Source organism: Meleagris gallopavo, chromosome 15 (genome assembly GCF_905368555.1).
Source record: "Meleagris gallopavo chromosome 15, MGAL_WU_HG_1.1, whole genome shotgun sequence".
Taxonomy (NCBI): domain Eukaryota; kingdom Metazoa; phylum Chordata; class Aves; order Galliformes; family Phasianidae; genus Meleagris; species Meleagris gallopavo.
Window position 1 is genome coordinate 16104158 of NC_139418.1, and position 13045 is coordinate 16117202.

The 13045-nt window shown below is 45.6% G+C and overlaps 1 protein-coding gene across 6 annotated transcripts in view; it reads right to left on the reverse strand.

The window, feature by feature from the left end:
* RAPGEF6 (Rap guanine nucleotide exchange factor 6) overlaps positions 1–13045 on the reverse strand; it is a 106802-nt gene that overhangs the window by 62016 nt on the left and 31741 nt on the right. For all 6 annotated transcript variants that reach the window (XM_085237023.1, XM_085237022.1, XM_085237019.1 and 3 more), the window contains exon 6: positions 9413–9556. In XM_085237023.1, coding sequence (XP_085093149.1) covers positions 9413–9556 — 144 coding nt within the window. The remainder of the gene's footprint in view (positions 1–9412; positions 9557–13045) is intronic.

Genomic DNA, 13045 nt, shown 5'->3' on the forward strand with positions numbered 1-13045 from the left:
CAATTTCCCCACTGCTGTCGTGCTGCCCCAGCCATCCTTTTCCAGCTGTTGTGTTAAGCAAGGAAAGGTTATCTGCCATTTGCAGCTATTCAGATTTATACGTATAAGTACTATAGTACTTTCTTAAACGCGCCTACAAATGACACCTCTCCTCTGCAGACCTCCCTTCCTGCAGCCCTGAGCAGCACAGCACCATGCTGGCACACAGGGGAGGGGAAACCCTCTCCCCACAAGTCAAATTAAAAGTTCACTGCTGCAGCCCAACCGGAGGCAACTCATACTGCACCCCTTTCCTTCCTGACACCTCATTTCAGCAGCGGGCAGGGAGCTGCAGGCACGTACAGAGACATCCCTGCTGGTGATGCTGAGTGGACACCATGCCAAAGGGGCGCTTTTGTGGGACCAAACCGAACCAGAGATACCAAAAGCACGAGAATTTCCCAAGCCCTTTTACAGTTTTGCTCATTAAACATCCCCTTGGCCTGGTGTCAGAGCCCCAGCCCAGTGCTGACCTCAGTGTGATTTCCCAGCTGTCACCAACCGGGCAGCCACAGTGTTAGGACTGGAAGCTGAAAACCCCACTGACATCTATATATATGTTCATTTTCAACCTGAACATTGTCTGCATCGAAGCTGATATGAATTCAAACACAAAATATCAGTTTTTCCTCCCACAGCTGAAGTCAGTGCAAGCAGGTGAAGCCTGTCTGCAACAGGAGGTGCCAGCACACCCCTGCAGGAAAAACCCTTCTGACTAAATGACCTTCAGAACAATGCATTAACTCCACAGATGAGGTTATAATTATTAAAATGGCACTTCCAATATTTTATTTTCTGTCATTTTTTCTGGAGGTTGAACACCAAGCTGACGTCTTGAAAGCAGGAGAGGGCAGGAAGGACCTGCACGCTTCTACCACAGGCAGACAAACGTGGAGATGTCTGCCTGTGCAAGGCTGAGTTTAGACAGTCAGTTTTCACTTCTCAGCAGACAGGGCAGCAGCCTGCAGCCATGCAATGCGAGTGCCATCTCGGGTGCTGAGCAGCCATGCAGGAGGCAGCGCTGCCTCTCCCCATGCGGCATGCAGGCAGTGCTGCTGGGGCTGCAGGGCATCCACACGCAGCTGCACTCAGCACCCAAAACCTGCTGTGCTGGGAAGAAGGGTTTGAAGCAGCAGTAAAATCCCGGTTACTGTCACCGGATCTGTGAAAAACCCATCACACAACCACACAAGGGCTCGGCACACAGACACACCTACACACCAAGCTGACAAACAAAGGCACGTTTCATCACAGCTGTCAGACACACTCCAGAGCTCAAAATCATAAAAATAATACACGTCTGTTGTGGCTGCCCCACCGCAAAGGAAAACTCAGACGTGAGAACAGAACTAACAGTTAGCAACAGCAGGCAGGTCTGATTTGCAAGGACGAGGTACCAACAAGGAATTCAGCTGCACTGATTGCTCTGTTTAGTCAGACTCCATTTCATCAACTACTTCAAGTATTTCATCTGTCAAATATTTTCCCATTAGCAAAGTTCCTACAGTTCAAATGCAAAAATTATAAATGCTGTTGTAATAGTCATTAGAAATAGCAACCAGTTCCATGCCAAAACCAGAGATTCTTCTAGCTGTTCTCTCATGGTGGTTTTCATGCCAAGTTTTTCGAGGAACACAGGGCATCCAAGGGCTTGCACTAAGGACTGACATCGCCCGATGGTGATTTTAACTGGAAGTTGTTCCAGATATTCTCAGCATGGCTCAGAAGGCTTCAGAAGAACACTGGTGACTTGATGCAAATTTCCATATTCTAAAACATATAAACATTTCAACTTAAATACAAATTTGAAGATATCACAGCCGCAAACCTTCAAAGCGCAGCTCTTCAGGATGAAATACAAGATGACTTTTCACAAGGCTGCTTCTCTCTAAGGTATCATAAGCCCACAAATGAGCAAAAGGCTGAGCTGGCAATCAAGAGGATATCATCAGGCTGCTTACTTCGTTACAGCACTGAACAGAAGAGCCCAGGTGGAGGGCAGAAAACAAAGCCCAGAGCCGGGCACACTCCCACCCACCTGCATGCAGGCTGCCAGCCTGCTGCCTGCCCCCACTTCCACAAGAATCCACACGCATGCCATCTCAAAGCACAGCAGTAATAAAGCAATATCAACAGGAAAAGGATCTGACTGAACTGCAACTCACACACCAAAGGCTTCCAAGAGCCACAGAAGACTGACAGTGCTTTGACTGGTGCGCAGCGCTGCTTTCTACCGTCAGCCACCAGATGCACACAGCTTCCAGCAGTGGGCACAGCACTTGAACATGCTCGATCTATTTTGCTTAAGAGGCTGCTTATAAAGAATTAATATCCTTGGAACTGCCACCCAACCCCTTAGGGTCCATCAGAGCACAGTTTAACTCTGAACATGCTACATAAAATATTTTCCAAGGAACTACGTTAATTTCTAGGGAGGTGTAAAATTTGTCACTGTGGTGAATGGAGAAGGAACAGATAATGGATCGATGTGTGCAGAGCACATGGGTCTTCACTTCTTATTCCTTGTGCATAGTAATTTGCAAGACATCTAGGTGGGATTTTTTTGTTTGTTTTTTAAAAAGATTGGAATCACAGACTCACGGAGTGGCTTGGGTTGGAAGGGGCCTCGCAGACCACTCTGTTTAAACACCCTAACATGAGCAGCTGAGGAAACTGCTGCCTTACTGAGATCTCCTTCCTAAGGAAAACATTAAGGAAAGATAACTGTGATAACCGGACCTAGAAACAAACAGGAATCAGTCAGTGACTGGGAAGTAGCTGTGAAGCTGTTGAGCCAAGTTCTTCATGCATTCCATAATAGCAACTTATTTTTATCACTTGTAAATGATAAAAATAGAGCAAAGTTTAACAAAATGCCATAAACTTGTCTGGGTCTCACAAGCTGAGAGTCAGCCAGGGAACCATACAGCTCTCCCAGTGCCATCCACAATATGTACTTTCAGCCCCATCCACCACGGAACAAACGTGAGCACAGTAGCAAACCTCAGTGCCACACAGGGCACGGTCCCAGCAGCTCCCTGCTTCCCCCACACAAAGGCACGGTGAGGTTCCCCCAAGGATAGGCTGTGCTCAGGGTTATCTTCCCTATCAGTTTTCAATACCTTGATCAAGAAGCTAGGCGGTCAGCCTGGCAGCCACACAGGTATCCATCTGTCCTGCAGGAGAGCCACTGCTCCACCCAGCATGCAGCAAACTGCACCGCTCAGCTCCACGCATCACTGCCAGCAGCCTGACCAGACCCAAGGAAATGCAGGTGCTCACCTAAAATAAACCCTCCAGTTTGTGTCTGAGCTAGTTTCATTTCTGCAGCACTCCTCAATGCTGTTCACAACTACTTGTGTCATCCCAGAACTGCCCTGATTTCTGTCATGAACTCGTCAGGGAAATTCCCAAATATAAGTTTGGAATAATTATAATCCCTTTCATTATTGATAAATTGAGGTATGCGTGTTATATACGTTTAAAAAAAGAAAAAAAATAAGGGCATGGGTATAACAGAAGGGCAGTGCTTTTCATACTTATTTTGCGTGCAGTGCATCAAAGTCATCACTCTTCAAAAACCTCACCAGACTGGAAAGCACCAGTGGCTGCTGGAGAAGTTACCAGGGAGCATCCGAATGCACAGCAGGTGAGGATGGGAGTTCTGCTTTGACTGTCACCAAGAGCACTTGACAATACAAAGCAAGGTGGAATCAAGCTGTGAAACAAAACCCAAGCTGATGTGCTTTTGGGGGATCCCCTGCTTACAGAAGGGGACAAAAGGGCACCCAGCAGTCATGGTGGTGGGGTGAGCTCCACCTGCACCAGAGCCCAGATGGTCAGAACAGTGGCCCTCAATTCCCAGTTGCAGAAAGCTGTTCTTCACCCCCTCCCTGCCACACGCCCAGCCTCCCAGCTTCACTTAGGGATGTGCCACCACAAAGCCAGAGCAGCACTTGGCCTCCTGGATGCCAAGAGACAGAGGAACCGAAAACAGCAGCGCCAGCAGCTCCAGGGTGGCAGAGCCTTAAGGCAGGCTGACACGCTGTGGCCTGTGAGCTGGGCCACGGGCTGCTCCACCCAAATTCAAAGACTGAAAGAGAGGAAATGCCATGTTGTAATAACAGTGCAAGAGGGAACTTGCATGATCCCTGTGCACCTCGTGACCCACGGCGTGTTTCTCTGCTCCTGCTGCTCAGGACACAGCGAGACTGAGGAATTTCAGGGGGATCCAGATTTCCTTCCGAATCTCAGATAAAAAAGCTACAATTGTCAAACATATGAAAGTGTGGGGATCAAACCACATTAACAAGCTACGATCTGCATAGAGAACAAACACCCAGCTCCAAAATGGTTCCAGAAGTGATTTCAGCCACTCGCAGCACAGCCACAGCCCTGCTGGAATTGCTGATGCTCCCAACCAACAGCTGCAGGCTGCTGCTGCACCAGCTTCAGCAAGAGGCATCTGGAAGCAGGCTGCATCACAGTCACGTCCACACCGGGTACCACTTCAGCACATTTACCTGGCAGTTAGAAATAGATTACAAAACACCTGCAGCATTTTACAGCGTTTAAAAAGGAAAGTATCAGCAATGGGAAAGAACCCAATGGGTTTGATGCGGGGTATTAAAATGTGACTTAACCCCCTGCAATAGTGAGGTACCCCCCACTAACTGCAGCCTCCGATGGGATTACATTAAGCAATGATCACAGAACAAGAAACTTGCCATTCAAGCAGTCCTCAAGTGACAGACTGCTCTGCAGATAGATGCTCCTAACAGGGCTCCTGGAAAATCTGCACATGAGACGAGTATCAAGATGCTGTCCTCAAAAGTTCGTATTAGAATAAATCTCTTAAACCTCATCATCCTCTTAGAAGAGTTTTATTTTAAAAAAAAAAGTAAATTTGCACATCTGAGAAAGGGGGTTGCTAAGAAAAGTTTAGTAATATTTCCTTATTCTGTTCTATGGTGAAGAAACATTAAAAAATTAAAAACATTGCCACAACTCTCTGGAAAGTTACATTACATCTTATGTATGCTATTTCTAGAATATTCGTTATTTCAACCATCAAGAACTGTCAAAATGTGTGTAATAGTAAGTTTTTTAAATGTCATTAAAATCAAAATCATGTAAGTTTACAGGCTTGATGGTGACGTTGAAATTTGTGTTTAAGTGTTAAACTCCATTTGGATTTGTTCACTGCAAGGAATATAAATGCAAAATTTACTATATCTCGAGTTTGTAATTGTGAAGATAAATATTTGAACCTTTTGCTTTCTGAATCTTTATGAAATCAGCAGTGTAACTTCTATACAGCCCCAGAACACTTCTCCCCAAACCATGAACTGAAGAAAGAACCCACCTGCAGTTCCATCCATAGCTGCTGTACACTCACAACAGTTCAGAACAGAGCCGAACAAAGATGACCAGAATTGCCTTTCTCCTTTTGTAATAAAAAATGCAGTTGCATTATTTATTGACTTGAAAGCTAGACTAAGAACCAGGAATGACTGAATATTCATTGTGGCTGTGCCAGTGCCCTGCTGCCTGACCCAGGCTCCTGTCTGCGTTCTCATCTGCGCTGCAGACAGACATATGCACAAAGAGGGCCTATCTGCATGAAGATAGGCAACCATACCAACGAATCACTTCTGAAGCAGTAGCAAGAACAGGCATAATTAACACCAGCAGCACATTTTGCTCTAATTTATTAAGCCTGACAAGAGCCTTCTCCAGCCTCGCTTCCCTCCCAGCGCCCAGGCCATCACCCAGGGTGACAGGCACAGTGCTGATGCTCCTCCAGAGACAAAAGCAGACAGGGCAAGGGTGAGGAGATCTCACATCGCTGTGGCACTAAGCTTTGCAACAGCCACTCCTGCTCTCCCCACTGTGAGCAGCACTGCTATTTCATGCCCTGGGAGAAGCACTGGGCAGGTCTCCCCAACCATCCGTCTATCCCCAGGATGCTGCTGGCTGGCTGTACTGCAAGAGGAAAGCCACAACACCAGCGGAGCCCTGGCACAGCTCCTGGAAACTGTGAGCACAAGGCAGCCCTTGCTGTTCCACCTGCTAGCGAGCAGCTCTGCTATCACCTGCATACATAGTGTGAGAACCCATTCGTGCCATCGCACACTTTGAGGACAGAAACAGACACCAACTTCTAACACCGAGTTGTCCTTCAAGCAGAAGAGAAGGAAAAATGAAGATGCCAATAACGATTTTGAATGTGAGTGATCCTGAAGATTGACAGTTAAATTAAGTACTAGAGTTCTTTCACTTAAGTAAGAGGCATAGACAGAGAGCTGCAAATATGGTAATCATAACTGAAAGTACTACTGAAAGAATCTGCACACAACTATTTATCTCATGGCCATCCCCAGGGACTTCCATGGAACTCGTTCCAGCAGGAACTCCAGGCGGGGAGCTCCACACAAAGAGCAGATGCTGCAAGCTCACATCACCACCTAATGGGTAATGCTTTATAAAAACAAGGATTCATCTTCATCATAAATATTAATCATACTATATTTAATACTCAGAGATTTACATTTCAAGGAGTAAACAGAAATTGCATAGATTAATTCCCCTTAAATAGAGGATTTCTTGTGTTTGCTTTTCATTGTCAAAGGAAAAGTCCTGAGCTGAGATAAAGCAACACCAAGTGCCAATACCTACAGGGTCTTGTTTTCTTTAGAAGGCAGAAAGCTGCCTGTGCCCAAGAGGTGCTTCCAGACCCAACCCCAGCACACTGAGCACTCAGCTCATCACACCACTGGAAACTGGGGAATCCTGGCACGCTGTGCATGCAGCACCAAGCCTTCCTGCCCAAGCAGAGCTCACAAAAGGTCCGTCAAGCCACAGGCAGCATCTGTCACAGAGCATTCAGCAACAGGCTGGAGAGCGAACCACAATGCTGCATTTATTCCTTAGCATTGGGCCAGAGAGGAAATATGCTGGCAAGTTTGTAAACAGTTTCCTCACTCTAGCAGAAACATTGTTTTAAGTTCTTGGCAAATTCATTCAAAACCCCTCCTCATCCTGCCCATTCTCCACTGGGTTGAAATGCAGGGTTACATCACCATGTTTGTTTTTCAAAACCACTGGTGACCAATGGCCAAGTATTACCAGATTTATCAAGGCAAGAGTTGAACCAATTAAACTGAGCACAGAATGAACAAAATAACTCGGGAAAATTCATTATTTTAACAGACTTAAACAGAATATAGAAAAATACAGGCATCCTTTGCGTTGTTTACTTGTCAAACAGGCAGCTGGGCCCATTTGTTTGTCATCTGTTGAGATACGAATTACTTTTTGCTACACCAAGTACTGTGACACAACGCTTTCCAATTAGGAGTTCCCAGGCTACAAAAGCCAGGTTTGGTATTTCAACTCAGGCTGCTGGAACTCGACAGCTTGCAGATTTTGCACCAGAAAGGTGGCTTCCTGCCACTTAGCGCTCAGTCAACCAGGAGAACACCTAGCATTGTTAACAGGATCTTTTTATATATCTCTGATTAAGTGACACAAAAGCAGATGCTTTATGAAGTTTATATCATTTCCTATCAAATATGTAAATATATATACATTCATAAATCTGAGGGAACAACCAGAATTGCCACAAGAAACAGTACAAGCCAAGCCAGACGTGCACTGCATGTGGCTGTCATCACAAGAAATAAATCAACAGGAAGAAAATCCCTGACTGGAACAGGTTGCCCAAGGAGGCTGTGGATGCCCCATCCCTGCAGGCATTCAAGGCCAGGCTGGATGTGGCTCTGGGCAGCCTGGGCTGCTGGTTGGTGACCTGCACACAGCAGGGGGTTGGAACTGGATAAGCACTGTGGGCCTTTTCAACCCAGGCCATTCTATGGTTCTATGACAAGGACATCATTTGCTGACTGATCACAGCCCTGCAAGTCCAACACACCAACTCCACGCGGGAAGAAATGGCGATCACTGAAACCATTTACAGCAGTGCTAACCTGGCACCTCTCTGAGCAAAGGCAGCATTCTGCCCATGGCACACATGTGAGCCAGAGGCACAGCAAGCGCCAGCACCGCCTCCTGAGCTTCTCCTCCTTGTGGCATTGATGCCTAAGAATTTTTTCCTGCATGCTTCTCAATGTTATAGAAACACCAAGCGAAGGAACGAGATTTTGTCATACACAGATTGGAACTTAATTCCTAATAAAGCCTGATTAGGCTGCCCAGAGCCCGAGGAGCCAACAGCTCCGTTCATCAATGACTAACACAGATTATTCAGTAATGATAAAAGCCAACATGTGACAGCTCTTGAAATGAGATGGAAGAGAACGTTTAGTTTCAAGTAGCACGTCTGCTTCTTGTCATAGCAGCGAGAGCTATTCTGCTTAGCAGACAAACACCAAAGTCACCTCTGCTCACCAAAATGCTAATGCTGCAGAGCCTACAAGTCACCCACCTGCAGTGCCACGGTTAACAGCGTGGGGAAAGAGAAAGAAAAGAGAAACAGCACTTTATTCTGAAACAGAGAGGAAATCTTTTAAGTTTTCAGCTAACTGCACACTTCAGATATTTTGAAGTGTATAAACAGGAAAAAGGGGGAGAAACTGAATTCGTTTTTTTCTTTTCTGTGCATGAAGACTAGCCAAAGTGTCTGCATTTCAGTGTTGGTATTATTTGTCAATGCTTGATTTTCAAAGAAAATCAAAACCTTTGGAACAATTATTTTCAATGAAACCTTCTGTCTAGATCACACACATTACATATCCTGCTAGTAGCAGGAAGTTTGTACGTGAAAAAGAAGGGTAAAGAGAAGCCTTCAGAAAAGCACTGCGGCCTCAAAACCACAGCAGTACGTGCCTTCACACAGAGCAGACAGCAGTCTGTGAAAGATTTTAAAAGTGGCCACCGAGCTGCCATTACTTCTTGATGCTCAAAATACCGTTATGCTATTTTTAAGCAGGTAAATGTGACAGATAGTGCTGTTATTGCACTGAACTGCCTTCGTGATTGACTCCATTCCAAAGCACGGCCTAAATCTACAGGGAAAAAAATACACACCAAAAAAACCCCATGAACCAATTCCTGCACCTTACCAAAAGAACTCCAGCTAAAACCAACCAACACCAAGAACGACCACTTCTCTTCCAGCAGACACATTAAGCTTTATTTGCAGTGCTCAATCAAGCACTCATAAAGCAAATAACCCCTTTTCAAACCGCAGCCTGAATCTTCGCTACAACATGAAGTGCTCCACTCCAAAGCACTCAAAAGAAGCGTCCACAGCCACGGCAAGCACAGCCCGTCTCATCTCATCTCACCTCATTTCTGAGGCTTTTCTGAATGCCCCCAAGCCCAGGTACCAGCAAACAGAGAGCAGACTCACCGACAGGTAGCTGCTGGCATCCACGTTGTCGGTGATGGTCTGGCGCTCACCCCTCTGGTTGATCTTCCTAAACCTGCGCCGGGACTGCCGGAGGGGGACTTCTCTTTGCAGGATGCTTTCCTCATTGTCTTTGGAGTTCTCCACCTGAAACACATGTTCGGGTTCCTGGTTAAACATCCAGTTCTTCCATAGCACCGAGAGCCGATGGAGCCGTAGCAAGCTCATGAGGAAGGAACAAACATAAGTTGAGAAGAGTTAAATTTTTCTCAAGAAAACGACAGCAGATGCTTTGGAGAACTGCTGCTGCATGGCTCAGAGCGACGTTATTACAATGAGCCGGAGGCCGCAGCTTCCTTCCAGGAAATAGGTTTTTTTTCTTTTTTAAAGCTGTGCCCGTATCCTCCAAATAATGTCGCTCATTGGCAGAAAGGCTTTTGCACCCACACACACTACACAATGTGAGTTATATATGTGTCAGATTCTAAGGATGCCCTCAAGAGAAGTTACTATTTAGATACATATGCTTTTCAATCCTGGCCATTCTATGATTCTATGACACTTACTTAAATCTGCTTAAAGCCACTGAGTTATATTCCATTTTTATTGGGGTATTTTTTCAAAACTTAACATATTTCATGCAGTAGTCACAGAGAAACAGCTTACAACATTTCTGTTCTGTTGGTCATTTAATTGATGTAGGTTTTTGTCTTGGAAATAGCTCTTAGCCCTGCTTTCCTTAGGCCATTCCTATTTCTAACCACTTCCAACAAATTATGAAGAATTCACTGGAACTTGATTCATACCTTGATGATAAATCACATCCTCAACTGAACATTAAAAATAAGGTAAATTTATCTTGTTAGTAAAAGCCAACAGGAATCCTTTTTATCTCACTAGCTCCAATTCCTTTTTCTTCTATAAAAAGCAGTCCCATCCCTCCCCACTTCCTTCTGATGTTTTGGAAAAGTGTATCCTAGCAGGAAACAGAGCAGACGTGCTGCAAATGGGCTGCAGCCAGCAAGAAGCTCCTCTACCATACAGTTACACTATGAGTTTCTACAGCCCTAAATGATCTTTTTTAAACAGGCTTTCCTAAGAGTAAGACTTTAGCAGTAGAACAGGAGAAGCACCACGCTGCATTATGCAGCCCTCCCTTCACACACGTGGGTAAATTATCTCCAAATTCAAATGCAAAAGGTATAAAGGCATGAAAATCAGAAAGATGTAATGGGCAGGAACAAGTCCCTGAAAATAGCTGAACCATTCACAGAAGCAACATCACCTCCAGTTTCCACATTGCTTTTCTCAGTGGTCAGAGGAGGGTGCAGGTGATGGGCTTATTTTGTGGGTTCTTTTTAATTCCATAAAGAGAAATATACACTGGCAATGCAATTTAAAGATATGCTAGATTTTAAATAGAAGGCTGCCCTCACCTTGCAGCGTTACCAAAAAGAAAGCAGAAAAGCAGAGCTCCCTCAGTAAGCGAGAACCACGCTTTTCAATTTCTCAAACTGCACAGGTTTCCTGAAGCAGATGAGGTTTGGTTTCTTACACTTATTCTAATAAGTAACCTTTAAAACTGCCTTGCTTCCGTTGTGAATTCTGTGCATGTGCTACACGAACTGCTTCAATAAGTGCACTGTTTCTTTTTTCCTTTGGGCTCAGTCTCACGGGAGCGCAGACAGCAAAGCAGGGCTGTGTGCACCTGGCACCCAGTGATGGGGCTCCCTGCAGCAGCAGGCGACCACCAGCCCAGCATTGAGGACCTTCACTATCAAACTCCCCAACTGAACCTCTGGAGATATTCAAGTCTCGCCTGGACGCCTACCTGTGCGACCTGGTGTAGGGAACCTGCTTTGGCAGGGGGGTTGGTCTCAATGATCTCTAGAGGTCCCTTCCAACCCCTACAATTCTGTGATTCTGTAATTCTGTGATTCTGTGAACCGATAGTTTGAAGGCTAAAATAAGCACTTACTACAAGATGATGCTGTTTTTCCTCCACAGGTCTAACTGAAAACAAAGAGGTGAGCACAAACACATGATTTGTTAACGCAAGGGCAAAACAACCAACTGCCAGTGGAAACGCAGAACTGAGACCACCTGCTTCCTTCGGTTAGCACTGCAACCGACCAAACAAAACAAAAATACAAATCAGAACACCGGGAAAGAGCTCTGCACAGCTTCCAGTTCAGTGCTATCGGCAGATGGCTGTCAGTCCGGCTGGTGGTGCTCACGGCCGTCACTGCGCCTACTGCTGGTTCTGAGCACCCAGCTTCCCCAGCACAAGCAGCACTCAGCCCTGCCTGCACCACGTCGTCACTCAGCCTGCTGGCACAGAGCACAGCCAGCCAGCACAGCACCACGGGACAAAGGTTTCTGCTGAGTGCTGCTCCACCGCAGCGGCACAGGGCAGGACCGGGCACCAGCTTGATGGGCCCTGCTGCCCGGCATGCTCCTTCCTAGCACCTTGTACATCTATTATCTGAAAACAACTCAGCTTACAGCTAACTGGGCACGTTCTCAAGAAGGGTGCTGCTTTGTTTCGCTTGGGCTCTGGCAGCTCCATGCAAACTGCTTCACCTGCTGTGTGTGCTGCCACAAAAAAACAACAAAAACCAAAGGGAATCGTGAGATTGTGCTCAATGTCACCCTGCACTCGGTGCTAGCACCTCCCAACACCATGCTGCTCCTCTGCTATCTTACACTGAATCTAAAGACAAAAACGAAGTCGCCAAGGAACAACAGAAAGATGACTTCAGTACATGGAAACACTGCAATTCTGGGCCATTTTCTTAAGTGACAAATGGCCCCATTATTAATTCAATAGGTTGTTCAGCCTCCAAAATACGAGCTATGCTGCCTACTCACACGCTATCTGTTATCCTCATTAACTTAAGATGACCACATTTTATGGCCTTTAAAATGGGTCAGTTCCCAGAGGATTCCCATTTCAAAAAACGGATTTACATTCTAAAAAGAAAAAGAAAAAAAAAATAGGAAAGCAGCAGCAAAAGCAGAGAATGGCAGCAGTCTTTAACTGGGTTAAAGTAGCGAATGCTTTCACTTGAACATAAATATTCATTAGGCATTGCACATCTAATTGGATGTTGCATATTAAAGAAAAACTCTCTTGGAAAAAAAAGAATGAAAGAAATTAAGAGAAAGTAATAAGAATTAATCAGGGAAATGAAGCTGAGCACGCTTTCTGTCACAGCAGCCCGCTAGTGAGGCAATGCCACCACACTGAGGCTCTCTTCTCACCCCACTGAAAGTCCCACATAGGAAACTGACAGTACTTGAGCTGTATTTTCCCATAAGTTATGAACTATGGACTTCTAGTTCTCTAATTTTCCTACAGAAGAGGACACTGAAGTTCCATAAATGGACGTAAGGTACTTTCAGGTGCCTTTATTCTCTCAGTGGAACCTAACTACAACTACAGGAAATTCAAGAAAGAACTTCAAAGCAGAGAGGACACTCGTCCAGGCTGTGCAGTTCTCTCCAGGAACAAGTGTCAGCATTTGGCAATGCTGATGTATACAAGTGGCTTCTGCAGGACTGTGACACCCCCCTGGGAAACCTCACAGCAGTCACACACACAAAAATCTCTCCATTTTCACAGAACCATAGGAT